The sequence below is a fragment of the Salmo salar genome, chromosome 12 (assembly GCF_965601325.2).
Source record: "Salmo salar chromosome 12, fSalSal1, whole genome shotgun sequence".
Taxonomy (NCBI): Eukaryota; Metazoa; Chordata; class Actinopteri; order Salmoniformes; family Salmonidae; genus Salmo; species Salmo salar.
This window is the reverse complement of record NC_138302.1, coordinates 12,194,044-12,210,162: the sequence shown is the minus strand read 5'-3', so window position 1 is coordinate 12,210,162 and position 16,119 is coordinate 12,194,044. Positions and strand designations below refer to the sequence as shown.

Genomic DNA, 16,119 nt, shown 5'->3' with positions numbered 1-16,119 from the left:
TGATAATACAATCAGGTATCCTGAACGATGCCCACATTTAGCACTAAGCAGCATGAAAACAGTACGGTAATATTCAGTTTTACATCATGGTAGTTTGTTGATTGTCATCATGGTGTCTCAGACTGCTGACATTGAATCACAAATAAACACAAACATAATGACAGAGAAAAAGATTACACAAAGCTGCATGTGATATGTAAACCTATTTAAATACAAACCTGACTCATTTGAAGGGTTTGGAAGTTTAGCTAAAATAAATAAAAGGGTTTGTTTTTAATAAGAAAAATACAAGATGTTTATCAGTTTCTTCAGGTCTACAATGGGGTCTAGTCGAAGTTAGTTTCTGGACCAGACCAACACTAGAGAAATGACATACATATTCACAAATCAAACATTCCCAATAGAGGAGTGGCTGTCAGTGTTGTAATCAAACATTCCCAATAGAGGAGTGGCTGTCAGTGTTGTAATCAAACATTCCCAATAGAGGAGTGGCTGTCAGTGTTGTAATCAAACATTCCCAATAGAGGAGTGGCTGTCAGTGTTGTAATCAAACATTCCCAATAGAGGAGTGGCTGTCAGTGTTGTAATCAAACATTCCCAATAGAGGAGTGGCTGTCAGTGTTGTAATCAAACATTCCCAATAGAGGAGTGGCTGTCAGTGTTGTAATCAAACATTCCCAATAGAGGAGTGGCTGTCAGTGTTGTAATCAAACATTCCCAATAGAGGAGTGGCTGTCAGTGTTGTAATCAAACATTCCCAATAGAGGAGTGGCTGTCAGTGTTGTAGTACTTGAGTCCAGTACTCAGACTTGACTAGCTATCAATTCACCATTTTCATGACTTGTGACTCGACTCGGACTCGATCAGTGGTGTCTTAAGTTGTCAGAAATCTTGCTCTTTTGCATAATTCAACATACTAGAATACAACAACAAATGTTACATCTATTTAGCCTAACCAATGTGCAACACTAGCTAGGTTTCCATCCAATTGGCGACAGATTTTCATACAAATATTCTAAAATCAGCATAAAGATAATATGCACATTTTCCCACCAGTAGTGTGTTTGCACCAAACTGACGTGTTGCAGATATAAATTCAGTGCATGATGACGTAGTGCACACAAAATGTAATTTTTTGCTTATGTTTTCATGTACCGAATAAAAACCTAAAGTTCAATGTGTTTCCATCATACTTTCAACTCAACTGATGGTTTTGTTATAAAAATTGTTGTATTAAATAGTAAATGTGTCACTCTGATCTTGGCACGTGCGCTCTAACCAACAGCTCACAGGACAAAAGAGCCAGATTATTTGTATTTGTCACATGTCTGCTAAATGACGTAAATGTAAATGATGATCATGTCCCCAGAAAAATATATTTATTGGAAAAGAGCACTTTCTCCACCCTGTGAAGTTCCTCATAATTTATTTAATCTGTAGCCTAACAAACTGCATGCTTTCCCGACGAGTCGTAGTGGGAGGACCACACAACATGTCTTTGCGTGACTCATTTACAATGACGGCCTAGGAACAGTGGGTTAACTGTCTTGTTCAGGGGCAGAACAACAGATTTTTACCTTGTCAGCTCGGGGATTCGATCTAGCATCCTTTCGGTTACTAGACCAACGCTCTAACCACTAGGCTACCTGCCGCCCCATAAGATGATTGCTGATATGATGATATGATGATTACTGTGTCAATATTAGCACATAAAAGCATTTCCACCAACATTTCTCAGATAATACATTTTACCGACAGAAAAAGATCCCACCTTGTCAAGCATATTTTGTTTTGTCGACATTTGAAAAGCTTCCAGCCAAGTTTACTCACATAAAAAGGTTAGATGGAAACCTGGTTACTGTCAGTATTAATTAGATGTAGATGCCCAGCTTGGCAACACAATTATAAGGCCATTGTCAGGCACTGCACTGTGCTTTGCCTTCTGATGTTCTTTCAGGCTTTGTTTCCATTTAAAACAATTCCCACACTGATCACAGCTGTGCGGTTTCTCTCCAGAGTGTTTTCTCTGGTGTTGCTTTAGATTTCCTTTCTCATTGAAGCTCTTCCCACATTGGGAGCAGTGGAAAGGCTTCTTCTCTTTGTGTACTCTCTGATGTTTCTTTAGGTCTATTACCCAACTGAAGCTTTTTCCACATTGGGAGCAGTGGAAAGGCTTCTCTCCTGAGTGTTTTCTCTGGTGTTGCTTTAGATTTCCTTTCTCATTAAAGCTCTTCCCACATTGGGAGCAGTGGAAAGGCTTCTCCCCTGTGTGTATTCTCTGATGTTTCTTTAGGTCAGCTTTCTTACTGAAGCTCTTCCCACAGTGGGAGCAGTGGTGTGACTTTATTCCTGTGTGGTGTGACTTTAATCCTGTGTGAGTTAGCTGATGTCTCTTCAGATATGATGACAAACTGAAACACTTCCCACACTCTGAGCAGTGGTAAGTCTTCTCTCCACTGTGTATTCTCTGATGACGCTTAAGGATTCCTTCCAATTTAAAACTCTTCCCACAATGATCACAGCTATATGGTTTCTCTTCTGTGTGCATTACCTGGTGCTTCTTCAGATATGATGACAGACTGAAACCCTTCCCACACTGAGAGCAGTTAAAAGGCTTCTCACTAGTGTGAGTTAGCTGATGTGGTTTTAAATGTGATAACTGATTGAAACTTTTCCCGCACTCAGAGCAATGGTAAGTCTTCTCTCCTGTGTGTATTCTCTGGTGTTTATTTCGATTTCCTATATCACTGAAGCTCTTCCAACACTGAGAACAGTGAAAAGGCTTCTCTCCTGTGTGTATTCTCTGGTGAGCCTTTAAGGCGTCTACACGACAGAACCTCTTCCCACACTGAAAGCAGTGGTACGACTTCTTTCCCGTGTGATTAAGCTGGTGTGTCTTCAAGCTGCTTGGCGCCTGAAAACTCTTCTCACAATGAGCACACGGGTAGGTTTTCTTTATTTTGAGAGTTTGTTGGTGTGATTTGATGTGAATTGGACAAATAAAACTGTCTCTGCAATCTGAGCAGGGTCGGGGTCTACAAGTGTGTCTTCTCAACTCCTCTGGCTCATAGAAACTAGTGAAGCAGTCCATGCAGTGGTGATGTTTCTGTCTTGAGTTCCTCTGTCTGTGTTGTTTATGGTTTCCTGATGTTGTGGAACTGGGATCGCTGTCTGAGCCTGGATGGGAGCTCTCTCCTGTGAGAATATGTTAGAATCAGTAAGGGAACATTGAAAGGGGCTTTAAAATACTTTTGATACAAGCAGAAGCACTACAATACTTTGGGAATCCCCTGTGGCGAACCAAGGCACCAACCTCTCTACATACTCCACACCTGAACTTACCTGGGTCAGTGATACTATCTACTTCCTCCTCTTCCTCTAGATCTGGAGCAGACACTTCCCTGTTCTCCTCTTCTTCTTTGACTTCGCTCTCCTCCTGCTCTTCTTTTTTAACTGCTCTCTCCCCCTGCTCTTCTTTGACTGTTCTCTCCTCTTGCTCTTCTTTGACTGCTCTCTCCCCCTGCTCTTCTTCTTTGACTGTTCGCTCCTCCTCCTCTTCAGTGACTACTCGCTCTTCCTCCACTTCTTCTTTGACTGCTTGCTCCTCCTCCTCTTCTTCTTCAACTGTTCTCTCATGCTCTTCTTTGACTGCCATCTCTACTTCCTCTTTGACTGCTCTCTGATCCACCTCTTTTACTTCTATCTCCTCCTTGATTCCTCTCTCCTCCCATTCCTCTTTGACAATCACATTGAGTTCCAGTGTTTGACTGCAGTCCTCCAGCTTCACTGAGACAATCTCTGGACCCTGCTGTGCGCTTCTCTGGGCTTGAACACCACAGCCAGAACCTGGGGACTCTGTGGATTTGGGTACAGACATTGAAGGCTAGAGATGGATCAAAAAGAGGAAGCACATGTGAAAGGTGAGTTTCACAAAATACTGGAACAGCTTAGCTAATAAAGGGATAGACCATGCTAAATATTCCATGCACTAGGAATGCCTGCTAATAAAATGTAACTAGCTAGCTCACGTTGCTATGGTGATGGCAATGACAGCTAACGTCAGCAATGTGGAGCTATTATTGGTTTAGCTTTAGCTACACAGAAGAGTCAATGGACGAAGGTATCTTCTGTAGGAGAGAGATTAAGAGCTCCAACGCTCGGTCTGAACATTAACACACATCGCTTGCGGTATGGTTTTGGAAGTATACAGACATTATCTTTCATATCGGGGAGAAATAATAATAATTACGATTTGTATTTATTTCGATTTTTCAGGGAGTGATGCAACACTCTCAGCACCCCTACTTCCCACGGCTATGCCTGTATAAGGTCATTGGACTTTAAGGAGTACTGTGGTCAAGTGAGCTGACACTTGCAAAACACAGTTAAGCAATCGCACTTCAGTGTCCTCGTGATTTTTTTTATGCGTGAATACTCAACACTTTACGGTATCGCGTGTTTTCTGGTAGGGAAAGAGGATACCTAGAGCAGCTGCACAACAAAGCATTCAACCGAAAGGTGTCTTCCCCATTTAACCCAACCCCTTTTCAAATACATTGTCCTTGTTGGTTCTGACATCTTCAGGACAGGAATACCGGTTTACTTAACGGAGGAATAAACACACATGTTCATCATTGGTGTTTTAACCAGAACGGGGGAAAATGCACTTTATTTATTTTCGCACATGCGCAGTCATACATCTCTCATAGGGCATGACTGTACCAGTGTAAGAACACAATTCAACAACATATTAGTCCACATGCCAACACCCCCACTTGCTCTTATACTGTACAAGTCGTATTCAACCTAACTTTATCAACACATTTAGCTTACAGTTATTCATCTCACAAATGTCAGTTTATATTCCAAACATGTAACCCAAGAATTTTTCATTTTTGAACTTCGTTACAGGTTTAGTCAAAACATCTGCAGCCATGTCTGCCGTTGGACAATATTCAATACTTATTTTACCATCACTGAGTGCAGATCGAATGAAATGATATCTGATGTCGACATGTTTACATCTCTGACGACATACTGGGTTCTTTGACAGAGCAATTGCACCTTGGTTATCTTCAAAGATTGTTACTGGTGTATATTGGCACTCACTATCCATCTCGCCCAATAACTGTACAAGGTACAAACTTTCTTGTGTAGTAGCAGCCAGTGCCATGTACTCTGCTTCACATGTAGATAAAGCTACTGTTGGCTGCTTCTTAGACCTCCATGAAATGACAGGTCCACATTTAGTTAAACTAAAACAATACCCTGTTATGCTTCGTCTGTCACTTTGATCTGCTGCCCAATCAGCATCACTATATGCTACGAGGTTGAGTTTTTCCACCCCCTTTTTGTAACACAACTCCTGATTCATTGTTCCCTTCAAGTACCTCAACACATGTTTAGCTGTTATCCAGTGTTGCTCTTTTGGTTCTGATAGGTATTGTGACAGCTTGCTGACAATCCAACTGATATCCGGTCTTGTACATGTCATCACATATATCAAGCTGCCTATCACTTCACGATACCTTTTTGAATCAATAAGTTCACCATCACCATCAAAGTTTAGTTTTTGTTCACATGGTGTTGACCTTGTCTTACAGTCTGACATACCAAACCTTTCCAGTATCTTTGTTATGTACCTTGTTTGGTTCATCGTTATTTTCCCTTCACTTTGTGTAAAATCAATGCCTAGGAAATGTCCAAGCCTCCCAAGATCTTTCATCTTAAATTTTTCACTTAACATTTCTTTTACACTTGTGAGTGAGTCACTATCACTAGCAGCGATAATTAGATCATCGACCCAAATTATCAAAATGATCCTTTCTGTTGCAGTTTGTTTGTTATAAACACAGTGATCAGCTGGGTTCTGTGTAAAACCATTTTCACTAAGGTGATCATGCAACATTTTGTTCCAGTTCCTTCCTGACTGTTTCAGGCCGTACAGTGACTTGTTCAGTTTACAGACTAGTTGCTCACCTGTATCTGACCTGACTTCAAAACCCTCTGGTTGCTCCATGTACACTTCACAGTCAATAGGAGCATGTAGATATGCTGTTTTGACATCCATCTGATGTAACTCTAAGTCATACTGAGCTGCTAGCTGCATCAAACAGCGTACTGATGTCATATTTGCAGTTGGAGAAAAAGTCTCCTTATAGTCTATTCCTGCCACTTGACTATACCCCTTTGCAACATATCTTGCCTTGTATGTCTCAGTCTCATCTGAATTGTTTTTGACCGCATAGACCCACCTGCCCCCCACTGCATTTTTACCCTCTGGCAGTGTGGTTAATGTGAATGTATCATTTTCCCTAAGGGAATCCATCTCCTCCTTCATAGCAGTAGCCCAAATCTCTGATTTTGGTGAAATCATTGCTTCTTTGAAGGTTTGTGGTGCATTGCACATTACTCTGTAGCAGTAGTCAACACTAGGTGGTATCTGGTCATCACATTTCACTTTACACTCATAGTCTTTTAAGTACTGGGGTTTCTTCCTCGCTCTGTCTGGATAGCGTGGACTCTGACCATCTGAAGTCTCAATTTGCACATCTTGTGTCTCTTCTGAGTTTTGATCTGCCATCTTGGCTTTCGGCATGGGGTTTTCAAATCTCTCCCCATGAAGATCATCACTGTTTTCCAAATCTGTCTGAGTTTGGTGTTCGACTACACCTTTTGTAACACACTTGACTAATCTGTTTTTAAGAACTTTCCCAGTGTCTGGGTAGTAGACTAGGTATGCTGGACTATTTTTATCATACCCGACAAAAATACCCTTTTCACATCTTGAGTCTAACTTTTTCTTGTTCTGTCTATATGCATAGCAAACAGATCCAAATTCTTTCATCTTTGAAAGATCAGGCTTTCTCCCAGTAAACATGTAGTGTGGAGTCTGTCCTACACGCTTATTGTAACACCTATTGCGAATTACTGCAGCAGTCATTACAGCATATGTCCACAAGTTCTTTGGTAGGTTGCTTTCAAGTAGCATGCATCTTGCCATTTCGAACAGTGTTCTCCAATTTCTCTCAGCGGTCCCATTTTGATGGGGTGAGTAAGGGGCTGAAGTTTCATGTCTTATGGCGTTCTTACTGAGCAGTGACTGGAACTCTTTGGCTGTGAATTCTGTGCCATTATCTGACCTGACACACTTTATTTTCCCATAAGGGGCCACATCAGCAATAAACTTCTCAGTAGCTTTTACAGTATCACTCTTTGCTTTTAGGAAATACACAAAAACTGCCCCTGAATAATCATCCGTAAATGCTAGAGTATATCTGAACCCATCTTTTGCCTCTGGCTCAATAGGGCCAGCCAAATCAGTGTGCACAAGCTCAAGAGCCGCTTTTACCTTTTCATCAGGCTCTCTGTTTCTGCTCTGAATAAATTTTCCCTGAGTGCAGATTTCACAGTTGAGGGTAGATTTGTCAATCTTACCTGTGATTTTCATTCCCTCGGTCACATTTTCTAACTTTGACACATCCTCAAAATTACAGTGGCCAAGAATTTTGTGCCATGTGTGAATATCATAGCACCCATGACATCCATCATCATTTTCATCACTTACAGTGTTAAGATAGTAAAGTCTATCGTACTCCTTGATGTCAAAAGTGGTACCGTTCTTGTGGATGAGCTTGTTACACCCCTGTCGAAAGTTGACTGAAGCTCCGTTGGCTGTCGCTGCTTTAACAGAGAAAATGTCCTGTGGAAACGACGGCACGTACAGCGCCTTCGTCAGCGTTGTTTTTACCCGACGACCCGTGTTGTCTCTCAGGTAAACCTCCGCTGCACCTCTCCTCTCCGCGACACCATTCGTTCTTGTTCCGTCAGCCAGCTCCACGGAATGTTTTTCCGGTTTGAAAGTCTCGTCAAACTCCTTAAACTTCCCGATGTCCGTGACTATATGTGACGTTGCTCCCGTATCAACCATCAGCCCTTTCTGTTTCAGTCCACTAACCTGACAGTCACTTATTCTGAATGCAAATGTGTGGCTTTCAGCATCTGTTGCTTGTTTCACATTGTCTCTTCTTTTTCGTCTGCAATTTGCGTCAGTATGAGTGGATCTCTTGCAAAAACTACACCACTGTCTCCGTTCTTTGCGCTCTCCAGTAACGGTACATTCCCGGGCCTTGTGCCCTTTCTGGCCACAGTTGAAGCAGGTTATCTCGGTCCCTTTATCTCTCCCTCTTGGCCAGCTAACTTTAATGTTACTTGCCTTCATCACGTTGTCGTCAGTGGAAATGGCGCTAAACTTCTCGGTGCTTTCATAGCTCCTCAACTTGGTTTTGAACTTGCCAAAAGTTGTCGGCTCGTCACTCTGCGTAATGTGGATGGCAAACGGCTTAAATGATTCGGGCAAACCTTTCAGAATCATTGCAATCAACAGCCCATCACTTAAAGTCTCTTCAGCATTTCTCAGTGCTGTAATAGCCGTCTCAGCACGAATGATATAGTCCGTAACACTTTCGTCAGCGGCTTTCTGAAGAGAAGTTAGTTCAGTGTAGAGGCTAATCACACGTGGCTTCCCTTTACCTGCATAATGTTCCCTCAATATCTTCAACGCTTTTCTCCCATCATCTGCTGCTTCTCTCATTATCAGGGAAAGACTTTTATCATCCAAAAGCTGTATCAATTCGGCGTAGGCTTCTTCATTTTTCTCTCCGTCTTCTTCATCTTCATCCACGCTCAATATGGCGGCCTTTAGCCCAAGCAAACGCAAGTGCCCCAAAAACTTTGTCTCCCATAACTCGTAGTTTTTTTCATCTCCGTCGAAATATAATCTATTCCATCGGCTTCCATGTTCCCTCCTGGGCCCATAACCTGTTGGTTCTGACATCTTCAGGACAGGAATACCGGTTTACTTAACGGAGGAATAAACACACATGTTCATCATTGGTGTTTTAACCAGAACGGGGGAAAATGCACTTTATTTATTTTCGCACATGCGCAGTCATACATCTCTCATAGGGCATGACTGTACCAGTGTAAGAACACAATTCAACAACATATTAGTCCACATGCCAACAGTCCTAGAGAGATTTACACGGTTATCAAAACGTCACGCCTGTGTAAGCCTGCACGAATTAGCCCTTAGTTTCTAAAAAATCCCCTATGGGAAAAAAAAGTATGATGGACAAACGACGAACCATTTCCCCTCATACTGTGGTACTCTGCAGGGGGAGAAGAAAGCAAGAAAGAGGAGGATGGCAAAGCAAATCAGCACAAGGTATGCGTTGTTATGGTGATTTCAGTAAACAAACGGTGCAAATCAACATCCGGTTGAATGGCGGCATTTACCGTCGTGCTCATTGAAAACAATGGCATCCGGTGGCCGTGAGTTGTATTATTGAATACGTGTGTTTCAAACTGTCTGCTTGGAATGATTTGTAGCTGTAGTCTATCAGTGCATCCGATTCAGTTTCCCTACTAGAAAACATACCGTAAAGTGTTGTGTATTCACGCACCGAATTCAGGAGGAGAAACTTGCTTGATATGGCAGCTAGTTAGATATATAGCTCGTTAGCAAGCTAGCTAGCTAGCCAGATCATTGAATAGGCTAATTGTTGACACGTTGATCGGAGGCACGTGGACAAAAAATCCGACTGCTTTCTGTATTTGGAAACGTTCTAGAATATGTTAGAAAGCTTGATTTTTACCTTGACACTTGGTTTTGAATGTTAACAGGTATTGTTGTTGTAGCCCTCTTTTACCAGAACGAGATGTGCTCTACCTCGAGAATACAGATCTGCATTCTCAAGACAGTCATGGCTGCGCTAGATACTCACATTGCGCAACGCCATTAAATATATACTGTTTGTCTATTGTTGTGACTTAGATGAAGATCACATTTTATGACCAATTTATGCAGAAATCCAGGTTATTCCAAAGGGTTCACATACTTTTTCTTGCCACTGTACATACATTATACACAAGATAGCGTATCTATACATTCATACTCTAAGTTAGATATTAGAGAAGTTACATTTCAACTTCGGTAGGTCCTTCTACTACATAAACAAACCAAAGGAGGCTGGTGGGAGGAGCTATAGGAGAACGGGCGTATTGTAATGTCTGGAATGGGATAAATGGAACAGTATCAAACATATGGAAGCTACATGTTTGACTCAGTTCCATTTAATCAATTTTAGCCATTATAAATTGGTCTAAAGGGGGAGGTGGCACCCATTTCTGGTCTGGAGCGGGGTACACCCATTTTAAGTTGTATGCTTTATTTCTGCAATAAGACACGAGGGGGTGTGGTATATGGCCAATATACATTTTACATTTACGTCATTTAGCAGACGCTCTTATCCAGAGCAACTTACAAATTGGTGCATTCACCTTATGATATCCACCATGGCTAAGGGCTGTTCTTAGACGCAATGCGGAGTGCCTGGACTCAGCCCTTAGCTGTGGTATATTGGCCATATACCACAAACCCCCAAGGTGCCTTATTGCTATTATAAACTGGTTACCAACGTAATTAGATTAGTAAAAACAAATGTTTTGTCATACCCATGGTATACGGTCTGATATACCACGGCTGTCAGCCAGTCAGCATTCAGGGCTCGAACCACCCAGAGGGATGTGGTATATGGCCAATAAACCATGGCTAACGGCTGTACTTAGACGCAACGCTGAGTGCCTGGACACAGCCCGTAGCTGTGGTATACTGGCCATATATCACAAACCCCTGAGGTGCCTTATTGCTACTATAAACTGGTTACCAACAAAATTAGAGCAGTACAAATAAATGTTTTTTTGTCATACCCGCAGTATACGGTCTGTCAGCCAATCCGTACTCAGGGCTGGAACCACACAGTTCATAATTGACTTTATACAACGGGTGGGTCTAATCCTAAATTCTGATGTTAAAACCGTATTCCAGCCGGTGTCTATTCTACAAATTACTACTGGCTCAATCTATGATGCTAAAATGCCTATTTACTCTGTTCCATCTGACTGCGCAATCCACTGTCTCATCAGCCCAGCCAGTTAGTTATACAATTAATCTCCACTATAAAAAGCATCTAGACATGATCTCACATGTCGTTCAGACTAACCTTTAGTTTTCAACAGCTGAGATTTGTATAAACCTAGCTGTCTGTCTCTCCGACATTTGCAACATTGTTTCAATATTCAAATTTGATCTCCAGCTGTCCCATAGTAATGAATGTGTCGGGATGAGACGGACAGGCAGACAGCTTTTCTCAGCCAGTTGAAATCAGGAATCAGCTGGCATAATTTGTATGGATATATGCAAAGAAATGTCAACTGAAAAAAGGTTAACCGAAACGAAGTGCAGCTAGTTTGCAGTCTTTCCAGCTTCAGTTTGAAGTGATTGTGTTAGCTGTGCTGTTGGCTAGCTCCTCTGAACAACAGTGTTGACGCGTGAACAAAGTTTCCATGCCAGGGAAATCGCGCCTCATTAGCTCATTGTAATGGATGTATCAAAATAAATGTCACTGGAAAACAGCTTTAACAAATGCGGCTACTTTGCTGTTATTCTGGCAGCACTTTTTGACGTGGCTAAATTTCTAACAACCGTGCCATTATATCCTCCAAACACTGGCTTCTCTGGCATTGTCACTTAATTAACCTGTAGTTGTTCTCTCTTTTCAGAAGCAAAATATCGTATTCCTGCTTAAATTTAGAATCTTTACCTTGTAAAGATTTTGCATGGGCTTTTTCTAAGATAGTGATTTATTTTTGTTTAATATCTAAATCAGATGTAAGTTTTGCCGAGGATGAGATTATCATTTGCCTAATGTACACTTAAAAGGCATCCCAAATTATATCGGGGCTCAGCTGTTCTCCATCCTCTTGTCTACATTTGTAAAATTCGGGGTCCAGCAGATGCGCTCTGTTCATTCTCCAAATTAATAAATGTATTTTCTATTGATGTAATTAAGCATGTTACCATAGAATGATCCCATATTACTATCAGATTCAGTGTTTAATTGTCACATGTATAGGGTTGCAAGTGTGATTGCAGTGTACAGTGAAAATCTTAGGCTTCGAGCTCCAACATACAGGACTAAGTGAAATCAAATAATGAAAATGGTCATTAAAAAAACAACAATATAAATGGGGGGGTGGAATGTCATTAGGGGGAGTGGGGGGGTAGCGGAGCAGGTAGTTGACTAGTGGTGGCTATTCAGCAGCTTGATGGTCTGAGGGTAGAAACTATTGGCCCGTCTTTGATGCTCCTGTACTGCCCGTGTCTGTGAGTGATTGAAGCGGGGAGAACAGGACATGGCTTGTGTGGCTGGGGTCCCTGATGATCTTCTTGGCCTGGTGTTGTAGGTGTCCTGTAGGGCAGGCAGTGGGCACCCAATGGTGCGTTTGGCTCCATGTATCACCCTCTGAATAGCCTTGCGGTCCGCGGCAGTGGAGTGGCCTTACCAGGCCGTGATGCAACCTGACAGTAGGCTCCATATTTCTTCAGCATCCTGAGGTTGAAGAGTCCCTGTCGTGCCTTCTTCATCACGATGTATGTATGGTTTCAGCTTATCTGAGATGTGTACGCCGAAGAATTTGAAGTTAATGACGTCTCTATGGCAGCCCCATTGATGAGGACGGGGGCGTGTCCAGCCTGGTTCCTCCCGAAGTCCACAATCAGCTCCTTTGTTTTGCTTACGTTGAGGGAGAGGTTGTTTACTTGGCACCACGCTGTCAGAGTGCCTACCTCCTCTCTGTAGGCGGTAGTGTCGTTGTTGGTGATCAGGCTTACTACTGTCATGTTGTCAGAACTTGATGATGCAGTTGGAACTGAGGCCATGCAGTCATGGGAATACAGGAGGGGAATGAGGATGCACCCTTGTGGGGCCCCTGTGTTGAGGATCAGTGTCGAGGAGGTAATGTTGCCTACCTTCACCACCTGGGAGTGGACTGTCAGGAAGTCCAGGACCCAGTTGCATAGGGAGGAGTTCAGACCCAGGGCTGTGAGCTTTGTAAAGAGCTTATGGGGCACTATGGTATTGAAGGCTGAGCTGTAGTCGAGATGAACAGCATCCTCACATATGCATTCCTTTTTGCCAGGTGGGTGAGGGCAGTGTACAGTGCAATAACGATTGCGTCGTCCGTGGATCTGTCAGGGCGGTAGGTAAATTGGAGAGGGTGGAGTGTGTCGGGGAGGGAGGAGGTGATATGGTCTTTGACTTGGCCTCTTAAAGCACTTCATGATGACGGAAGGGAGTGCTACTGGTCGGAAGTCATTCAGTTCAGTTACCTTCCCTTTCTTGGGCACAGTGGACATCTGGAAGCAGGTGGGTATAGAGGCCTGAGCTAGGGAGAGATTGAACATTTCAGAGAGTACATTTTTAAAGAACACATATCATACTTTTGTGAATCCAGTTTATTGTTGAGTGCATTTTGGGAAATAAAAATGTAGCCAATTCTTCAAAAGCTTTTCTGACTTTGAGGGAAAAAAGGAGTCGTCTTCTGTAGTTGGTAATAATAATCTCCAGGTGTCCTGTTAATTATTTGTAAAGATTGATTTTTTCACACCTGGTCTTGCCTGGCCCACAGGTCTACATGTTATAAATCAGGGGTTATCACCCTCGTCATATACTCCTTTGCACCCCAGTATCTCTACTTGCACACTCATCTTCTGCACATCTACCATTCAAGTGTTTAATTGCTATATTGTAATTACTTCGCCACCATGGCCTATTTATTGCCTTAACTTACCTCATTTGCACTCACTGTATATATACTTTTTGTTTTCTTTTTTGTACTGTATTATTGACTGTATGTTTTGTTTATTCCATGTGTAACTGTGTTGTTGTATGTGTCGAATTGCTATGCTTTATCTTGGCCAGGTCGCAGTTGCAAATGAGAACTTGTTCTCAACTAGCCTACCTGGTTAAATAAAGGTGAAATAAATAAAATATACAGTGCATTCGGAAAGCATTCAGACCCCTTCACTTTTTCCACATTTTGTTACACAATACAGCCGTATTCCAATTATTCATGAAATTGTCGTTTTTTTCCTCATCAATGTGTGTAGATTGATCACAATACCCCATAGAAAAACCTGAAATATCACATTTACATAAATATTCAGACCCTTTACTCAGTACTTTGTTGAAGCACTTTACAGCACCTTACAGCGATTACAGCCTCTAGTCTTATTGGGTATGACTCTACAAGCTTGGTACACCTGTATTTGGGGAGTTTCTCCCATTATTCTCTGTAGATCCTCTCAAGCTCTGTCAGGTTTGATGGGGAACATCGCTGCACATCTATTTTCAGGTCTCTCCAGAGATGTTTGATAGGGTTCAAATACGGGCTCTGGCTGGGCCACTCAAGGACATTCAGAGACTTGTCCCGAAGCCACTCCTGATTTGTCCTGTTGGAAAGTGAACCTTCACCCCAGTCTGAGGTCCTAAGTGCTCTGGAGCAGGTTTTCACCAAGGATCTCTCTGTACTTTGCACTGCTCATCTTTCCCTCGATCCCGACTAGTCTCCCAGTCCCTGCCGCTGAAAAACATCCCCACAGCATGATGCTGCCACCACCATGCTTCACCATAGGGATGGTACCAGGTTTCCTCCAGAAGTGACGCTTGGCATTCTGACCAAAGTTGATTATTGGTTTCATCAGACCAGAGAATCTTGTTTCTGATGATATGAGAGTATTTAGGTACTTTTTGGCAAACTCCAAGCGGACTGTCATGTGACTTTTACTGAGGAGTGGCTTCCGTCTGGTCACGCTACCATAAAGGCCTGATTGGTGGAGTGCTGCAGAGATCGTTGTCCTTCTGGAAGGTTCTCCAATCTCCACAGAGGAACTCTGGAGCTTTGTCAGCATGACCATCGGGTTCTTGGTCACCTCCCTGACCAAGGCCCTTCTTCCCCGATTGCACAGTTTGGCCCAAGCGACCAGCTCTAGGAAGAGTCTTGGTGGTTCCAAATTTCTTCCATTTAAGAATGATGGAGGCCACTGTGTTCTTGGGGACCTTCAATGCTGCAGAAATGTTTTGGTGCCCTTCTCCAGATCGGTGCCTCGACACAATCCTGTCTCGGAGCTCTACGGACAATTCCTTCGACCTTATGGCTTGGTTTTTTCTCTGACATGCACTGTCAACTGTGGGATCTTATATAGACAGGTGTGTGCCTTTCCAAATCATGTCCAAACTATTGAATTTACTACAAGTGGACTCCTCCAATCCAGTTGTAGAAACATCTCAAGAATGATCAATGGAAACAGAATGCACCTGAGCTCAATTGAGTCTCATAGCAAAGGGTTTGAATACTTATGTAAATAAGGTATCTGTTTACTATTTTTAATACATACAGGGTCTTCCCTGTGGCTCAGTTTGTAGAGCATGGTGTTTGCAACGCCAGCATGGTGTGTGCAACGCCAGGGTTGTGGGTTCGATTCCCACGGGGGGCCAGTACAATTTTTTTTAATGAAATGTATGCATTCACTACTGTAAGTCGCTCTGGATAAGAGCGTCTGCTAAATGACTAAAAATGTAAAATGTAAAAAAAAATGGATAAAATGAATTAAAAAAACAGTTTTTCGCTTTGTCATTATGGAGTATTGTATGTAGATTTGAGTATTTTATTTTATCAATTTTAGAATAAGGCTGTAACGTAACAAAATGTGGAAAAAGTAAAGCGGTCTGAATACTTCCCGAATGCACTGTACAGTGATATCATTACATTACATTAAATTTAAGTCATTTAGCAGACGCTCTTATCCAGAGCGACTTACAAAATGGTGCATTCACCTTATGATATCCAGTGGAACAACCACTTTACAATAGTGCATCTAAATCTTTTAAGGGGGGGGGTTAGAAGGATTACTTTATCCTATCCTAGGTATTCCTTAAAGAGGTGGGGTTTCAGGTGTCTCCGGAAGGTGGTGATTGACTCCGCTGTCCTGGCGTCGTGAGGGAGCTTGTTCCACCATTGGGGTGCCAGAGCAGCGAACAGTTTTGACTGGGCTGAGCGGGAACTGTGCTTCCTCAGAGGTAGGGGGGCCAGCAGGCCAGTGGTGGATGAACGCAGTGCCCTTGTTTGGGTGTAGGGCCTGATCAGAGCCTGAAGGTATGGAGGTGCCGTTCCCTTCACAGCTCCGTAGGCAATCACCATGGTCTTGTAGCGGATGCG

At 42.6% G+C, this 16,119-nt stretch overlaps 1 protein-coding gene across 1 annotated transcript; it reads right to left on the bottom strand.

Moving 5' to 3' along the window:
- Window positions 1-235: 235 nt before the first annotated feature.
- LOC145850141 (uncharacterized) lies at window positions 236-3,903 on the bottom strand. Its single transcript, XM_045690680.2, has 2 exons — window positions 3,343-3,903; window positions 236-3,195 (listed from the first exon to the last, which is right to left on the bottom strand). The coding sequence occupies exons 1-2, from the start codon at window positions 3,875-3,877 to the stop codon at window positions 1,868-1,870; spliced, it is 1,863 nt and encodes a 620-aa protein (XP_045546636.2). The 5' UTR covers window positions 3,878-3,903; the 3' UTR covers window positions 236-1,867.
- Window positions 3,904-16,119: the final 12,216 nt, after the last annotated feature.